At 40.1% G+C, this 19,744-nt stretch overlaps 1 protein-coding gene across 7 annotated transcripts in view; it reads right to left on the bottom strand.

The window, feature by feature from the left end:
* The window catches only part of KLHL21 (kelch like family member 21), a 27,712-nt gene extending 7,968 nt beyond the window's left edge, over positions 1-19,744 (bottom strand). For 3 of the 7 annotated variants that reach the window (XM_067567057.1, XM_067567052.1, XM_067567058.1), the window contains exons 1-3: positions 9,295-19,533; positions 6,335-6,740; positions 1,880-1,952 (exon numbers count right to left, since the gene is read on the bottom strand). In XM_067567057.1, coding sequence (XP_067423158.1) covers positions 1,880-1,952; positions 6,335-6,740; positions 9,295-10,312 — 1,497 coding nt within the window. In that variant the 5' untranslated portion in view covers positions 10,313-19,533. The other 4 variants (XM_067567056.1, XM_067567054.1, XM_067567055.1 and 1 more) reach the window with 4 other exon arrangements.

Here is a 19,744-nt window from a genome sequence, read left to right as displayed (position 1 = left end):
CTATGTCCACAGGAAAGAGTTCTCCCTTCGGCAAAATTAAACCACCCCCAACAAGCAGCAGTAGCTATGTTGGTGGGAGAAGCTCTCCCACCGACATAGCACTGTCCACACTGGCACTTCCATCAGTGTAACTTATATCACTTGGGCTGTTTGTTTTTTTTCACACCCCTGAATGACGTAAGTTATACTGACATACATGGTAGGGTAGAAATAGCCTTAAACAAGTTATATGTCTAAGTCAGCAGGGCCTGATGAAATACATCCTACAATACTTAAGGAACTGGCTGAAGAGATCTTTGAGCCATTAGCAATTATCTTTGAGAACTCATGGAGGACGGGAGAGATCCCAGAAGCAGTGATGCTGAAACAATTTGTATAGTGGAGGTGCTGGGAGCCACTGAACCAAACTGTAAACCCTGAATATGATGGAAACTACTTGAAGTCAGGGTGTGCAATTGCACCCCTAGTTCCAGCATCTATACCCAGATGACTGGAAAAGTGCAAATATAGTACTATCTATAAAAAGGGGAATAAGGACAACCTAGGGAATTACAGACCTATCAGTTTAACTTCAGTAACTGGAAAGATAATGGAGCAAATAAATAATTTGAAAACACCTAGAAGGTAATAAGTAACAGCCAAGATAGATTTGTCAAGAACAAATCATGTCAAACCAGCCTAATATCCTTCTTTGACAGGGTAACAAGCCTTGTGGATGGGGGGAGAAGCAACAGGCGTGCTATATCTCAACTTATTGTCTAGATGAACCTACTAGAAGGTGGGTGCGCAACTAGTTGAAAAACTATATTCAGTGAGTAGTTATCAATGGTTCATAGTCAAGCTAGAAATGCATACTGAGTGATCCCACAAGGATCTGTCTTGGGTCTGGTTCTACTCAATATCTTCATAAATGAATTGGATAGGGGTACAGAGAGTCCACTTATGCAGTTTGTGAACAATACCAAGCTGACAGAGGTTGCAAGCTTTTTGGAAGACTGGGTTAGAATTCAAAATGATCTTGACAAACTCAAGAAATGGTATGAAATAAACAGGATGAAATTCAGTACAGACAAATGTGAAATACTACACTTTAGGAAGAATAATCAATTGCACAAATACAAAACAGAAAAAAGACTACCTAGGAAGGAATACTACAGAAAAGGATCTGGGGGTTATAGTGGATCACAAATTAAATATGAGTCAACAATATAATACTGTTGCAAAAATATATATATTTTGTTTTGGGATGGATAGCAGGAGAATGGCCTCAAAATTGTGTCCAATTCAGGGCACCAGATTTTGGGAAAGATGTGGATAAATTAGAGAAAGTCCAGAGGAGAGAACCAAAAATTAACAACGGTCTAGAAAATACATCCTATGAGGAAAGATTGGAAAAAAAACCTGGTTTTCATCTGAAGAGAAGACTGAGGGGGAGCATGAGGGTGTAAATTCTAGTGCACGATAGTGTCACGCACTAAATGGCCTATGTGGACTCTGCTAGTGCACACTAAAAGTTCCCTAGTGTGTATTAATGTAGTGTTGTTTACTACATTAATGCACACTAGAAAACTTTTAGTGCATGCCAGTTATTGCGCGACATCCCAGTGTTCACTGAAATTTATACCCATCTAGTATGGACTAATGCACAGCGTAGACAAGCGCTTCATTTTTCTCTATTTGTCATCTAAACTGCAAGTGCTCTGAAGCAAGGACTACCTTTTTCTGTACAGAGCTGAACATACTAGTCATATTCACCAAGTTTATTCTGTGTTGCATCAGTGTTTAAATAATGAAGTCACTCCCCTGCCCCCAAGAAGTTTATAATCCAAAGGAATCATCTCCAATGGTTTTTAAAATGAACTAATTGTTAATATCCTACCTGAAGCATAGGAGGGATTTTGTCCCATTCATTCTTCATTGGATTGTAAACATCCACTTCAGCGGAGTCATCTCTGCAGAAGAAAGAAAAACCTTTTCAGAGAGCTATAAAGGCTCCCTCCCATTTTATCAAGCACAGGAGAAAATAGCATCTGAAGTGCTGCATTAGCACTTTTGCTTCCACCCTGTCACATTCACAAACTCATGTGCACACTGATCAAATGACACTTCCACCAAGACATAAGACATGGCGCACACACTATACTCCAATATCTGGCTTCTATATGGCAGCATCAATAGCTAGCCCAGAAATCAATGGATCGGCATAGTCTTTGGTGCTGAAGAGCTCTGTACTACAAGTGGGCTGCATCTTTATGCCTAAGAAGTCTCCTCACTGCTTGTGAACAGGTGCTTGTGTTCAAAGAACTGGAATAGCACTTTCTTGCTTCTCCAAAGTCAAAACTGCACTTAAAAAAAATTCTGATGGAATCTGATTTTTAAAAGATTACTCAGTTGGACAAGCTAGTTGGGTGCAGTAAACTGTACATTGGAGACAGAAAGAGCCCAGAACACCCATGCTGTGTTTCTGCCTCTCACTGCATACGAGTGTCCCACGGTTATTCAGCCCTGGTACATGCACAAGACAGGGAGCTAAATTATTTGTTTTATAAATAGTACCTAGAAGCCCCACTGTGCTATGCTGATAACTGCAGGCCAACCCTAAATATGTTATTTAAATTTAATTATTTTCAAAATTTGCACTTTTGGATCCCACTACGGATTAATTTCCTCTAAATCTGTACCTGATAAAACAACCTGTCTTTGGTGATATGAGTGCTCAAGAACATCTTAGAAAAATAACTGATATTTTGGGGTGATTTAAACCTCTCCCCACCTAAAATTAACATAAAAAGGATCCCTGTTGGACTGAGACTTCAGCCAGTGACAAGTTTAGATGGAGGGTGGGTGGAAGGATAGAGAGAGGTCTGTAATGGAAGAACTGACAGCAGCAATCCCACAAGGCTTCTTTTACCCATTCCACTCATAAAACAGGAGTGTGACAGCAACAGGTGAGGGATTATTCTGACACAGAAATGCAATTTGCTGACATAAGAATGTGGAGAGTACAAGGTCAGGGCAGTGACAGCAGTACTTAAAGTAAATCCAAGGAAGTCCTAACAAGAATGAAGTTGGAAGACTACCTAAAATACAGAATCTTCTACTTAGTTCAACCACTAATTAATCTGAGTTTCTATTTTAACTGAATCAGTCTTAAGAACTAAATTAGCTGAATGTAAAGTAAAAACTATGTATTAGGATCCATTTCAATTGGTATAGGCATTTTTTATTGGATAATTCAATCTCTGGCTATAAAGTCCTTTTATTAAAGTTAAAAATTTGAATGGGAGAAGAAAAATGAGTCCAAGACAATTAGAACTGGGTGTTGTGTTTTTCAGATATTGTTACTGGCTTTCCAAGAACTACCGTTTCCTGTGCAATCTACAACGAGCACTCCAGTGATGACAGCGATAACAAGATCATCTGCTTATTCCAATCAAAGTGATAGCAAAAGAGTTTTAGGAAATAAGAGGAAGGCAAAGTAAATCTTCGCAGACCACCTAGAGCAGCATCTTCCCTGATGGCAATCCATTTAGCAGCCATCATGCTTATGCAATGGTCTGCTTCGTATACAGCAAAATCCAGGTTTCTGAACTATAGTTATTATTAGTTAAAAACAGAGTGGATTTATTTAAAATCAAAGCAATTTAAATAATTGATTTTAATCTGCAAGCAGGAAACCTTGATTTAAATCAAGGATTTTAATTTTGTTTTGCATTTGTACTTGTTAATTATTTTCCTAAAAAAAGTTGATTCTCACTGGTTGGTAACCATTAAAACATGTTGATTTGTAACTAAATATAACCTTTACACTAAATTTGGTGCTTCTTTTTGTTAACCAGGAGGATTCACTATATTGATACACTTTATATTTGCTTAAATAAAGTGTAACTTACATTTATTCAGACTCTTAAATTTTACATTTTTAATTATGCTAGATGATAATTAATTTTTTGCTTGTGATTAGTGTCGAGCTTAATTTGGAAATTCTGATTCAATAAAAAAGTGCACAAAATCAGCATTTTAATTCTCTATTAGTTAAATAAAACTACCTTAAATACACAGATACATAAGAAAAATGCACATCAAAATATGTTCTGTATTACTGATTTATTAAAACAAAGTATTATCCGTAGTTAGTGAACTGAACTGATTATTTCTGGTCACTGCTGTCTTTTAACATTTTAGAACTAGTTGATCTCAACCTCTCACACCCAGTTTTTATGTACAGATTGGAAGAAGAAAACAAGCTTTTCTGCTTTTTCCAACTTCCAATTCATTTATTAACTTTGACTGAACAAGTCATAGAACTGAACGCAGAAAATACTCTCAGCATCTGCAGAAGATCCTCCTACTGTCAAAAGCTGATTTACCACTTCAACAAACTTTGGTTACAGATGCTTAGCCAGGGACTTCCACCAGTTCAATGATTTAACTTTCTTTAAAACTTCAGCAGCAAACGTGTACTGCTTAATACTATTTTAATTAAATTCAAAATGGTTTTAATATATTATTGTAAGTTTAGGCCTTAACATCGGTTGTCAATATCAAATTTAATTTAAAAAAAAAAAAATCTGATTTAAAATAAAAAAATGATTTTATAATTTTTTTAATCAATTTTTATCCACCATGGTTTAAAAAACCACAGTGCACAAGTTTCCATTTAGTTCATAAGGTATTTGCTTTATAACCAGTATCCTTAGTCTGAGCTACTTTGGGAAGTAACCTCAGAACAGAGGTGTCTATGTAGCAGGAAAGAAGGTGATGAGAGTCAAGCATTTATAAATCACTCTTGTTTAACTCAATTCTACAAACCCGAAGATTCTAAACAACTTAAAATACACGGGGGAATCTCTTCTTCCACCTGCTATATATATATCAAACACAGCATTAATAGGAGTTTCATGTATTCAAGTGAAGAGCGAATCTCTTCAAGTGATTCTGCTTTAAAAAACCTAAAGTAGCTGTCAAGCCACTTCTACATAGAAGAGTTATCATAATTTACAATGTGTACTATAACTAACAGTGCTGCATGAGGCAAATACTTTCAAGAATGAAAGTGAAAACATACTGCTTGTGTGCTGGGAGAGAAACCAGGAGCAAGAATCCAACATGTGATTCCACATGCTGGTCTGATTAAGATCAGGGCATTCCTATCTCAAAGTTGTTTCTAATATAGAAGTAACCCAAAAGCCCAGTTTTGCTGTGATGCTGTATTTATAGCCATAATTAGGGTTGGTTGTAAAGGAGAGAGAGATTTTATTCTCAATAAAGAAAAAAACCCACCTAAACTGAAATTTAGCAGCTTTGGTTAAGAAGCTACCTTTTGGTCCCATGCATATGAATCTATTGCTCTGAAATGGTCCTTATAAACAACTATCCGAAAAATACCCTTTCTGCAGCAATTTTTGAGGGGGGAAAGAAGGAAGGGGGAAGAGGAAGAATTTTCCCTTTGCGGTGTCAGGTAATTTTCTCAGCTACTTACCCACTGAACCACCAATGACTTCCTACTGTTGCAGCAACCCCTACAGAAAGGTATATGGTTCAACTACTCAACCATTAGAAATTCTAAATCTTGAGCTACCAATCTACTGAAAACAGCAAGTAAAGTTGGCTCTGCAAGCGTACAAGATGGGTATTCTGATGAAAGAACCTTTTCAATATTAGTTGAACTGAAAGAGTGAGAGGAATAACTTCAAACAGCCACTGGAAGTCAAGATGCTGGACTGAGCAAGAATAAATCAAAACACAGCAATTATCTTTGATACCTTTCGGTTTGCTTAAAGCAGTAAATTGTAATAAACAAAACTTCTAAGGACTATTTTTAATGTATCTTTGTTCACACACAGACACAGGATTCTAAATTAAGGTTTCAGTGACAGAATGCCTTTCAGTTTATTTTTAATTAAGTGGATAAGTATTTGAACCATTAGAACTCAACTCACAATGCTAAGTAAATACTGGTTTAAAAATAAGAAAACATGAGATGAAATGGTTTATCATCTCATTTCATGAGGACTATCTGCTGTACCACTTAATATTTTCTTAGAGCTTATTCACTTCTATGTGTGTACTTAATGTAATAATAGGACTGCGCTAAAAGCCAACAGAACTCAAGGATTCTACTTTAAAGTAGATTTCTCCACTTAGTCCAGATTTGTTAGATTGAATCCATTTCCCAAACTGTGGTTTTAAATCCAATCCTTCTACACTATTTCCCCCAAAAATTCAATCTATCGTGGTGTGTGTGTGTGTGTGTGTGTGTGTGAGGGGGGGGGTGGGAGGGAAGAGGAGGAGAGACACATGGGACGGGACGACACGACACAATATTACTTACCTTACAAAGTACATAAGTCCATTAAGAGTCACAGTTTTTGGTGCAAAAGACCATGGAGGCAGCTGTCCACAGTTCACTAGGGACCACAAGTCAGTTTCAGGGTCATAGCATTGTATAACCATGGATTCTTTGCCTGCTAGAGAGCCAATAGCAAAGAGTTTGCCACGACAGGATGTGGTGGAACAGTTGTCCATTGGGTACAACATAGGCTGCAAAGCCTCCCAGGCATCTATGGAGTGGTCATAACGTTCTGTGCTGTCTGAGGCTATAATATACAACAGTCCATCCAAGACTGTAGAGCTGTGGTATTCTCTTGCTTTCAACATTGGAGACACTTCTGTCCACTCATTCACACTGGAATTGTATTTCCAAACACAGTCATAGAGCCTTGACCCATCTGATCCTCCTACAGAAGAGAGTGCATTTCAGAAGTAAATATTTTGGAATGTGGGGAGGAAGACAGAGGAGGGGTTTTATGTAATAACTCAGTCCTTTATTAGGTATTCAGAAATGTTACTACATTCCAATAATATAACAAATGTTGCTATTTCCCCAGCCTACTTGTTACTAAAATATTCAGGTACAGGAGGAAAATGGAAGTTTGTTTCTCAACAATTTCAAAGCTAATGGTACCGCTCAACCTCAAATTTGTTTGGAAATTTCCAAACAGGCCTGTAAATTTGTCTCCCATTTACTCAGAGATTCCTTCGTGTGGTGCCCAGACCAAACCTGTATTATCAGCTTAAAATAAGTATCCCAGGTTTGGCTAACTTATTAATCATTTCCTCCCTTTCCTATTTACTGCCTCCACTATACTCCTGACAAGAGGCTTTGGAGCTGGTGACCCAATATGGAGCAACTTTCGACAATGATTAGCCAGCAAAGGAGTCCAATTAACACTTCTAAATAGCTGACAACTATATCAGTGGAGCAAACTTAGCATGCAAGCTCCACAAACCAAAGAACAACCTGATATACCTGACCCAACTTCACTACTGCTAATCATACAAAAATCTATTTCTAAGCTTTCTCTTTGCATCTTCTTTCCTCTGAGCTAAAACTGTAATGCGAAATACAAAACCGTTATCCAGGCGTCTTCAGTGACAAGAAATCCTGTATGCAAGTACATGACTCTTGGAAGAAGTCAACAACCACAACAAAGTGTGTGACAAAATGCTTGGCATCCAGAATTCCAGGTCAATATTAAATTGTTTTTGAATACTACCATAACTTACTTTCTTTGGCTGCAGAAGTGTTAATACAAAATTATTCCGTTTTAGCACATCATCATGTTTATGACATCACTTAAACCATAGCCATGCTTTTTGTTAAGTCGGAGATTGAACAGCTTTCCGTTCACTTAGGCGTGGTCTACACTAACAACACTATCGATATAACTATGTCTGTTAGGGGTGTGAATTTTGATGACATGTTTATATGGTAAAAGACCTAGTCTAGATGCAGTTATACAGGTAAAAAGATGTCTCATACATTATCGCTTATTTCAGTTTGGATCCCTTGACACTGGTATAACTGGGGGTGAGAGGTTACTGCTTTATATTGGTATAGTTAAAGTGGCAAACTTGACAAATTGTCAAGAGCCAGGGAGTACACTAGAGAAAGAAACAACTTTTGCCCTTCAATAACAAATACACTGCTGTGCCAAGCTCAATGGCTCTCAATGCTATTTAAAGTCTAGAGAATCAGAGGACTTTCTGGTATGTTTCTACCTTGAGTGTACATGGTATACTTTGTGCTGCACCCTGTGTTATTTACTTTTCTCTAGGTTCTGCTTTTCTTAAGTGCTCTCTCACAGGAGGAATTTCAAAACCATCTGAAATCAGATCCTACCCTGTTGTCTTGAGCAGACAGTTGGGAAGTTACACCAACATGGCTCTTGAAATGCTGTCTACATACTCAGTAATATTAGTCATTATGAATAAGCTGCCAGTCTGAGATCAGCTACTAAATCCATCCCAAAATGAGAATAACTGCAGGAAAATCCCTATTGCAAAATGAAAACCTGCATTTATGCCATAAACATCTACAAAGAACTTTAGAAACAATTCATCTGTGAAAAATCAAGAACTAGGGTAGGAAACCTAATATTTTCATTACAAATTTAAACCTTAATGTAACCACAAAGTGGAAGAGTCTCCTGAATGATGGACCCCACACATTAAAAATGAAATGTTCCAGAGGTTCTTTCTCCACGTAATCAAGTAAATCATGTACAAAGTTGCATGCATACTTATTTTCCTGCTCATTTCTGAGTCTGAAGCTTATTAGCAACTCAGAACAAATCTGATCTATGAAGCAGGTTATAATTCCTAGCAGAATAAAAAAACTGTTTTGGTTTTATCCACACTGCACTGGCCTGTATCTAGAACCAGCCATAGAGCCCTGTGGTCTGTCAAAATAAACACACAGACAAATACTTTTACACAGACTTGTACACAAGCCTCCAAACAGAACAAAGTGTTACTGCATTGTGGAGACGCTGAGGTCCCTTTGAAACAGGCTGATGGAATGCCCATCTGTTTATAACATATACAACGCACTCGCAACATTTTCAGAGAAACCAAGGAATCATTTCTCCTGGCATTTAGCATAATAACAGAACTGTTTCCATCTCTTTACAAGAGACGCCCAAATTACGAAAGCACATCTCCCTTCAAGGAATCATTAATCTCTAAACACAGAACAAGTCATGCTTAGCCTATCCCGGGACTGATGGCAACGGAAAGAGCGAACAGTTTTATAAACCTACTAATGTTCTGAAGTTAGAGATCTCAGTTCTGGCCTCTCCTACAGCTTTGCTGATGCCCCTTGATCCCTAACCTAAAGCGCCCTCCCCTCCCTTGCTGGACCTGGGCTCCCTCCAGACTAATGCCCCGCCATGACCCTTTCCCCAGACAACACCCCACAGGACATTAGATCCAACGCTCCCCTGTCCTTACCAGTCACATAGATGTCATTGCCCAACGCCGCTATGCTGTACCCGCCGCCCAGGTGCTCAGGAAACTCGGCTAGGTAGCGCCAGTGCCCTGTGCGTGGGTTGTAACAATCAACAGTGACTAGCTCATCGCAATCCCGGTCGCAACCACCGATGAGGACCAGAATCTCTGCCAGGCCGGTGGAGGGTCGTGGCCGCATGCGAGCACATGGCCCCTGGTCATGCCGGTCGTAGCGGGCCGCCTGGAAGTCGCGGGCCTCCCGCAGGAGGCGCAGGCAGGGCTGGCAGCACGCCACCAGGGGCTCACCCTCCACATGAGCCAGCAAGTAAAAACGGCGCACGAAGGGCAAGCGCACATGGGCTAGTAGTTGTGGTAGCAATGGGGCCCGGGCCACTGGGTCGGCACGCACCCAACGAAGTGCCAGCTGGAAGGCAGCCTCCTCCTTGGGCACGCATAGCTCATCATCCCGAAGGTAGGAGATGAGCCGTGCCAGTGGCAGCCGCTCCAGCTGCGCGCCCAGCTCACCCACATGGCGCAGCACAAAACGGTGTGCAGCAGCTGCTAGGGCTGGACAAGCAAAGGCCTCCGCAAAGTCCTGCATGTCCAGCGCATTGGCCGGCTCCAGCTGCCGGGCCAGCCAAGCGCCGCACGTGTCCTTCACAGCTGGAAACTGCAGCAGGTCAGCAGCACGCAGGAGCCGCTCCGCAATGTCAGGGCCCAGCCGTCCCACCCGGCCGGTGTAGGCGAAGTCGAGCAGCAGCGCCAGACACTCAGGGTCCACCCCGTGTAGTCGCACCCGCTCAGCCCGGGATTCCCGCAGTGACCCACCAAACATGGCACGGAAGTAGCCAGAAGCTGCAGCCAGCACAGCTCGATGCGCCCCGAACTCACAGCCCCCAGCTACCACTGTTACATCCAGCAGGCTCCGCTCAGAGCGCAGTGCGCTCAGACCCCGCAGCAGTGCCACAGCATGTGCTGGTTCTCCGGGACCCCCGCCTCCTCCTGTTGGACTCGGTTCCATGATAGGTCTGCAGAGAAGGCAATACACAGCAGGTTAGTGCAGTGCTTCTCGGGTGTCCACAGCCCCTAAAGGACCAGGCCTGGCCTGGTCCAGCACTACCTCCATGTGGCTCCCACTCCCAATCCCAAGTCATCTACCCCCTCCTTAAGTCCTGGTGGCCCACTGGGCCCAGGCAGGGTTCAAAGGCAGAGTCCACAGTTTATAGTATACCCTCCCTCCTCGCCTCCCACCCTCACACATAGGGACAGCTGCTCTAGTTTAGAATACTCCTGTCAACAGGAAGAAGGGGCCTCCTTAACTGATTCCACACCAGCAGGGAGACTCAGTTTAAACAGGGCTCTGTAGAAACCACAGGGACTTGGCAAGCTTTTCTCTGCAGTGAGGGGAGGGCTTCTGGATAATTTCTTTGTCCTCACACATACACACTTAGCAGAGCCTGGTGGAAGAGCCTCACACTTGAAAATCAAGGCAGGTGAAAGACCTGCTCTGATTTTTTTTTTTTTTTTTTTTTTAAAATATTGAGGATGTTCAAGGTTGTTTGAAAACAGGTCTGGCATGTAGTTTTCAGTTTATCCACACACATGGTCTCAATTCCCTCTAGTACAAACTTCGCTGGGGAAGAAGAAGAAGATAAATGCACAGTACACATATCTGTCACTGTTCTACTAGCCTTTCTAGTTTCAAATATGTGTTTTGTTTGAATGCAACTCTTTGCCTCTTCATTCCAATCCAATCCACTCTCTAAAGATGCTTTTGGGGATTGGTTTTTACGGTCAGAATTTAGTAAAGGAAGAAATGAACATTACAGTAAGTAATAGTTATTTAAATGACAATGAAAACAAATAGAAAGTTACAGAAGAAATAAGTGATGGAATTTCTTATCCTCAAAACTGAGTATTTTACTTTACTTCACCAAATGGAAAAGTTACAAAGACACTTAGTTACCAGATATAGTTTCTCACTGAACTCTAACAGTAAAGCTATGTAACTACAGGTCAGTACATACTGTTTCAGTTGCTTTCCTAAACACCCTGGGACAAGTCACCAAGCTGTAAACATTTTAACAGAAGCTCAGAACAGTGATATTTGCATGCCTCCAATAATAGCAATTTCATTACTTGGCGAACATTTAATAATAAAGTATTGAAAGACAAGCTTGAGCAATCGAAGTGTATTACTCATACGGCAAATACATTTGTTTTCTTATTTTCCCCCATCAAATCTTGCACTCTGGGGATCTCTGACAATCTACTAAGGGACCTTTTTAGTGCTCAGTTGCAGGTTTACACATGGGATAATTATACAGTCTTAGGAAATAAAGTAAGGAATATTGTTTGCACACAACTATCTGCACTGCGAATGGATGCTATTAAAATTCTTTGTTAGATTCATTCTGCAGGACAAGTATTTTCACAGAACTGTAACAAAATTAAACCTTTAAATACCTAATGCTGCGTTCTTTGTGCTCTCCAAATACCCACTGCAGTTAAGTGAAGTGAGCAGCTCCATTCACACTACTCAGTTGCAAGGATGGCTGTGCGCATGCAAGAACTAACACAACCCATAGAGAATCAGTATCATTCACAAAATGCAATGTATAATCTTCATGGGATTAAAGTGACAACAGACCAGGCTAGACGCCTTGAGGTGACACAGCAACAGCTCCTTGTTCTGGCTTCAGCACCCACAACATATCTCTAATGGGAATCTATCTTAGGACATTCGCAAATAACAGAATTACAGCCATGTGGCAAAATGTCTCCACAAATGAAGTCCCTCACTGCAAGAATTCTAGATAATAATACACAGACTAGTTGAAAATATAGTCTATGGAATAATGCCTTAAAATATAAATATTTTATATTTAATTGAGTTAGTAAATTGAGTCTTTTCTTGATTTAAGCAGCATTACAGTAATTACGTGCACTACACAGCCAGGAACAACCCTAGGAACAATTAAAGGAAGGAAAAAAAAGGTTAAGCAAAGAGAAACTGTCCTCAGATTAGGGAAACTGGATAAGATGAACAGCCTTTAAAACATTCCTACCTACATTACTCAAATGTGGAGCCTCAGCAAGATGAATTATGTAATATGCTATCAAATTACTGCTAGGCATTTTCTATACTTCAGTCTGACGATACACATTTTAGAAAGAGTGTCCAGATTTAAAATTAATAAGAATAAGACAATCCAATTTGGGCTGTGTGTTGACAGAGCAGGGTGAACTGATTTAAATTAAAGGTTAAATCAGATTTAAACCATGTTTTAAATAAGCAAGCAAGAAACCTTGTTTTAAATAACTGATTTTAATCTTGTTTTGCATTTATACTTAGTTATTTTCCTAATGAAAAGTTGATTAACTGCTTGGTAACCAATAAAACATGTGGGTTGGCAACTAGATATAATCTTTACATTAAATTTGGTACTTTCTGCTCACTAGGAGGATACACTGCATGTATACCCATTTATTTAAGCAATTATATAGTTCAACACATTTATTCAGATTAATGTTCACATTGTTGTACCACGTTAAATGGTGAATGATGCACTTCTTATTTACCAGATGATTTTTTACTTGTGATTTGTGTCAAACTTAATTTGGACAGAAAATGGAATTAAATTTAAAATGCACAAAAACATTTAAAAATTGATAGTTAAATAAAACTAGCTTAAATATGGTTGATATATGAAAAAAAGTAAGTATCAAAACATGTTTGGCATTTAAAAATAATGAAACAAAGTATCTGTAGTTAGTGAATTGAACTGATTGTTTCTGATCATTTTTGTGGATGTGGGCCCATGTCCTTCAAAAATTAGGCCTAGCAGATCTCATCCTCATACCTCATTTGTAATCATAGATTGGAAGAGGAAAAGCAGCATTCCTGATTTTTCAGCTCACAGTCGGCTTCTCAACTTTGAATGAGCTAGTGATTGAACTGAACTAGATAAACTGAAAATAAAATATTCCCTCTACACCTGCAAAAGAGGCTGCTTGGTATGAAAAGCTGGTTTAGCACTTAAAATCTGGTTCCAAGTACTTAGTCAATGACTTCCACTAGTTCAGTGGTTTGACTTTCTTTAAAACTTTGGCAACAAACATGTACCGCCTGAATATTTTTTTAATTTAATGTAACCAATTGATAAATGTTAGTCTTAACATGTCAATTTCAATTTAATTTTAATAATTTATAGAATGTATTTAAATTTAATAAATTTGATTTAAATAAATTGGAATTTTAAAAAAAACACTGATTTTTATTCACCGTTTGAGAGAGTATATGCACATAAGCTTGATAATTTTATGAATACAACTACCTAGTCCTGCAGCCACAACATCTGAGGCTGGGATTTTGTCAGATATTATAGCTAAGCAATATTAGGCCTGGTCAATATTTGCATAGAGACCACCATTTGCAGCCAAAACAAAAACTCAAGTGATGGCAAAAGTGATGTCGGTGATTTAGTAAGGGATGCTCTTCCCTCTGAGTCGGTGGCCTGGGGGCTAAGCATTCTGGGGCAGTGAAACTGTCAGCTGGAGAGGCAATCCCAAGCTCAAGACACTGATCACTTTTAGTCACTGAAGATCTGGGCATTTTTGCACAAGTTGAGGTGTTATTCCTAACGTCCTGGCTGAATTCCAACTCATATTTACATTGTCTCCTTAACTCCTCCCACGTGTATTAAATGTTTTTTTCTTCACTAAGAAAATTCAGCTGTCATATAACGGCTGCTGCATTCTACTCAGGTGAGTTAAGTGATCTCTATTCATACTAAATCTAAAATATCTTGGCATCTTTCTGGATAAAAGGGTCCTATATAACGTACATCATTAAATATATTGCTTATAGGATACAAAAGTAATTAGGATTCCTTTAAACAAATGGTATTTTAATACTAATTTATTATTACATTAAAGAACTTACATACAGCAAAAGCATAGAAAATAATATAAACAAAAGGAAAGTTATGTTCCTACAAATATTAGATACTGCAATTTAAGATACAAATAATAATAAAACCCTGCTCACCTAGGGACCCTAACTGAGATCAGGGCAGCGTTACGCAGGCATTATAGGAACAAAGGCTAAGAGACAGTCACTGTCCTGAACAGTTTAAAATTTAACATAAAAGATAAAGAATGAGAGGGTAGGGATAGAACATACAAGCAGAGGGAACAACACGATTCTCTTCAAGTGTCATGTTAAGCTCCAAAATATTTTTTTCGGGGGAGAATAGAGAGGGTTAGAGAGGGAAGGAATCAGAGACAGAAAGGAGAGAGAGATAAGTGAAAGCCGGAAAGGGGGGCAAGAAAAGGGGCATGAAGGCAGGTGGAATGAGGTTGAAGTGAAGAGATTGAAAGAGGGAAATGGACAATTAATCAGCAGAGGGGAAAAACCATCTAGAGGATTTTGACTGAGGCATTTGGGGTTATTAGTTAAGACTGATGAGCTCATATATGATATGATATTAAGTAGACCATACTGTAAAGTGGTTTGGGCAGTAAACTGGTAATGAAACATTAGTACATTTGTATTTTTGTTGTGTTTTAATATTTTTAACATCTTAGATAGATGTCTTTAATGCATTTAAAGAAAAAAACAGAAAGCCAAGTTATCTTTATGCAGGAATTGTTAATCAGTCCAAAGGAGCAATAGCTGTAACATGTTAAATGAAGGCAACTGATAGTGGGGCATTAATGCAACAGTCTGAAACTAAAACAGACTCTCTCCAGCTTCCATTTGGCAGCGGTCTTGGTCTCACGTTAGAAGAGATTAAATGTATTCTCGAAAAGTCTATCAGACCACCATTTGCAGCCAGAGTAGGAGGTATGATTGTGTAAAACTGGCAAAATAGGAAATGAGACAAGTCAAACAGCAAAAACTTTTAAAAATAGAACTTTCTCAGTATTGAACTAATCCCAAAGAACTAGAAAATCTTTTTTAAAAAACAGTAAGAGAAAACAGCTTACACAGAGTTACATAAAACAGATACGCTGATAGTTATTCTGGAAGAAACTGAACCCTGCAGAAGAGAAGCAGTGGAGTGACTAAATGGGCTAGCCTGGAAAAGTAATGCATTGTCCAAAAGCAAAGCGTGGTGATTCTGAAGAGACGTGGAACAAGTGTCTATCTCTATATAATATTTAACATAGAGCAATTTTGTTTTCCTAATTTAAACGTGATTGTTAGGTAAATAGAATTTTGTATACCTTCCTAAGGTGGTTAACAGTCTACTCTATCACTTTAAGAAAATACATAAAACAAAGAAAAATAGCCACTTAACCATTGTTGTATAGCAATTAGCAGATACTGTTTTCCAGAACTGTGAAACAGAATCACAGAAGTAGGACTGGAAGGGACCTCAAGAGGTCTTCTAGTCCAGTCCCCTGACTCAAGGCATATCCATATACATATGATCATTGTAGTTTGCCCAAGTTCTGTTCCAGGAGGAATCCCCTTTCCCCCAAAGGATGAGAGGGGAATTCAGCCTTTATGGCTCATTCAATCATTGACTTCTTTGCAGACACTGCCAACAGAGAGACAAGTGAGTAATAAGGGCTTTTTTCATCCTGTGTCTACAATGGGAACATTATTGTAAAATCCAGCCCCTTTCTTGCAGGATACCATATAGCAGTGTTTCTCAATTAAATTTGGCCACGGAACCCTTTTGAACTCAAAAAATAATTGCGGAACCCTCCAAACTCTTAACAGTATTTTTACATATGGGGCCAAAAAAATGTCGAAATAAGCAAATTATATACAAACAACTAGCTCAGCGTTTCTCAATTAAATTTCCCCGTGGAACCCTTTAGGCTCCCCGGTGAAATTACACTCATACTTGATACTCTCCGCTGAAAAATCCAGGACGTCTTCCCTTTTTTGGCGGCGCGGAGAACAGCTGCTCTCGGCGGCACGATGTCACTTTCTCGCGGAACCCTAACAGTGCTCCCGCGGAACCCCAGGGTTCCACAGAACACCAATTGAGAGAAACTGCCATATAGACATAAAATGTGAACTGCTTTCAATGACTACCTCAGCTTTCTTTAACAGAAAATATATAATTTCAGGTATAAGATGCTATTTACTCTGAATCCTGAAGTGAGAGAGAACAAACCTCAATTAACAGAGACAGCTGTAAGAATAGATGATAGTAGCAATAAACCCTAGTTGATGTTCCTGGATTTAGGATGTAATTCCATGTAGCTTATCAATACCAGCAGCATAAACTTTCTCACCTAAAGTGTACATGAAATTAGGCTGCTCTACTTGTGTGATGAAGTGGAGATATTCTTTGGGTTTCCTCTGAGTGCTCTGTGTGTACCTCAGTTTCCCCTCATCTACTCTAACTGAATTGACTGTTAGCACTCCCCATTGTTATGTTTCTTACCCTTAGATGTATATATACCGTCTATCTGTGATTTCCATTTCTTGCATCTGATGAAGTGGGTTGCAGCCCACAAAAGCTTATGCCTGCAGAAATTAAATTTGTTAGTCTTTAAAGTGCTATAGGACTCTTGTTGTTTTTGCTGTACACAGACTAACACGGCTACCCCTCTGGAACTTTTCATCACGGTTATAAACAGGTTGCCACAGGTGGAGACAGGAGGGGGTTCCTTGCCCAGGAAGGCGATAAAGGACTGGGGAGGGGCAGGGTACAGCTGGGGGAGCTGGCTGGAAGGAAGGGCTAGTCCCCCTGTAACAGGGCTCGGGAGCAGGACCTGAGAATGGGCTCTGAGGTTCCCTAGTTGGTTGCTGCTGTAACTTCTAATTAATCTGCTAACAAAGTCTTTCTACACTGTGATCCTGAGAACTAGTAAACCCTTCTGATTTCCACACTGGCTGATTGATTTTGATTGCAAGATGGGGTGCATGGCTCCTTTGGGGGTGTGTAGGAGCTCCCCAGAATCCCATCCAGGGGGACTAACAGGGGGAGCTCAGGTGGAGCAGGGGTGCTGAATGCTCCAAGGCCAGATTCAGGAGGGGAATGCACTGCTGTGTGGAGACTGGGGAGGGATGGAGGTGGGACATACTCTGAGCACTAGAGTCCTGACTGGCTTCGCCCCAAGTGGTTCCAGAGCACTGTTCCTGTGGAACTCTGTCACAATTTGTGATGGGACTAGGGTCAGAGGGCCTCTCCAATCATCAATGGCATAGCTGGTGCACTGAAGGTATTTGCAAACACAAGAAAGTGAAATAATGTGTTTCTTTAAAAAAATATAAGTAGGTTTTCATCATGACACAAAAGGAACTGGTTCCCTTCTACACAAACAAATATTAGGATATTTGTCACATCTAATTTCTAAATTAAGTTATTTTTCAAAAGTACTGTGGCATAAGAGTAGATTCTTCACCAATATCTGTACAGTGACTATTGATCAAAACTCAAGCTGCACACATTCCTCCTTGATGATCTTACACATTACTTACTAGACTCTTACCACATGATTTCCTAAATTCCAGGCCAAGGCAAACATGCAGCTATACCGGTAAAAAAGGCAATACTCTTCCTTGTCCATAGATGGATTGGACACATAGCTATTAGCAGCAGCATTCTCAACTCTAAGTAGGTGCCAACACATTACTTTCACGGACAGGATGTGGCAAGAGAGTTAGAATAGTCTGGAACTTAATGTGCAGAAGGCTACAATCATACAGGCTCATTGCTCAGAATTTCGCATAAAATTTGAATGATACATGCAACATGACTCAGCATGTCTCATATTAACAGTATTATTTAGTACTACACTAACATGATTCATCTGCTCTAAAAATATCATGTGTTTTGAGAGACACTGCCAAAGCTGAAGAGGTCTAAAATTAGACCTATCGGCTCTGTTTTGTGAGCATGCACATGCTTCTTGTGTGTTCCTCTTCTCTGCCTGCTCCCTTCTACTGAACAGGCAAAGGATTAAAAATTACACAAGAAACTGAAACTGTTTAAGAAAGAGGCTCCTCATCAAGTTTCAGATATTAATAGAGGAAAAACAACTCTGCCACTACAGGGGAAAGAAGATTGACACAGGGGAAAGAGCAAGAAGATTTAGCTTGACACTTTGAAGAATGTCCTTCTAGTTTAAAGTTTCACAGTTGGACCCTAAAGGACCTGTTTTGCACCACTTTATTTTCTTGTTCGCAGGAGGCAGGTTTGGTGAGATTTTATTATATACCACTTTGTGTTCTGTTACAACAGAGAATTGAACTTGTTTTATGACAAGTAAAAGTAAAATTCTAAAAAAATTGCAATTGAAAACTGTTACAGATGCTCACTATCTCCATCTAAAATAGGGGACAACAACTGATTACTATCCTGGGAAGGAGGTATCTAGAACTACATTAGTAGCTCACAAGAGTGTACCTTAATTCCTAGATTATATTTTGGAATAAGATTTTCCTTGGTTGCAGATGCTCGTGCATTTTATCTAACTGAATAAATTACAGAGTGTGTGTGTGTGAGCTTGCAGAATTTGAGTTATTTATACATACGCACACACACACTTCATTTCAGTGAACAATACTGATGTTTATTTTTAAGCATTTTAAAACTTTTGTTAAAGTTTCATAGTTGTGCAAAATTATGGGGAGAGTCAGACAATAATTATTTAATGACAAACATTAAAATTAAAAAAGTTCAAGTTTTATAGCTGTTAAAACTCAAAATGTCAACATCACATGTAAAAACATATACACAGTAAATATCCTTACATGAAACTCCAAAATTCTGAAGCAACATTTTCCTTACTTCGCCTGTCTGTAAATTTTATCAATTAAAATATTTGTGTGTGTGTGAGAGTGTGAGTAACACTGACATTTACCAATACAAATCGAATCCCGGCGAGCCTACAGACACACACATCTCTCTATATAAAAGGAAAGGGTTCTAACAATACATGAGAAGAACTGGGGAGGGGAGGGAGGAGAGAGACAATGAGACAGCAGTGAAACCACGAGTTTAGGACAACTGTCCGTGTCTCACGGAGTCAGAGTTGATCTGACAGCTCTAAGCAGCAGCTACTCCGGCCTGACCAGCTCGGCCAGACCGCACAGCTCCATGCTTCCTTTAGGCACAGGCAGGCCCGATCGCAAAGCAACGCTCAGGGCATAAAGTGAAGCAGGCGCTTGTGCCTCCCGGGGGGAGGGGACTGGATGTTCTCCCCTGGCATGGGTTGGGGGAAACGCCCGGGCCGGGGCCGAGACAGGGACCGAAGGAAACTCGGCTGGCGCGGCAGCGACTCCCTACCTGGCCCGAGGATAGTGGAGACCGCGGATCCCTGTCAGCGGCGAGGCAGCACGGCCTGGGTCAAGGCGGGCGGCACTGTACAGCCCGCCCTTCTGGGGCCAGGCGGGCTGCGAGGGAGCGAGCGGCAGGCGGGCGCCCCGGGCTGCGGTCACGGTGCCCTCACAGCCCTGGAGCGGAGTGGCGCCGGCTCACAG

The sequence above is a fragment of the Emydura macquarii genome, unplaced genomic scaffold (genome assembly GCF_026122565.2).
Source record: "Emydura macquarii macquarii isolate MOO-44397 ecotype Brisbane River unplaced genomic scaffold, CSIRO-AGI_Emac_v2 contig_2768, whole genome shotgun sequence".
Lineage (NCBI taxonomy): Eukaryota > Metazoa > Chordata > Testudines > Chelidae > Emydura > Emydura macquarii.
The sequence above is the reverse complement of the archived record's forward strand: the minus strand, read 5'-3'. Positions and strand labels throughout refer to the sequence as shown.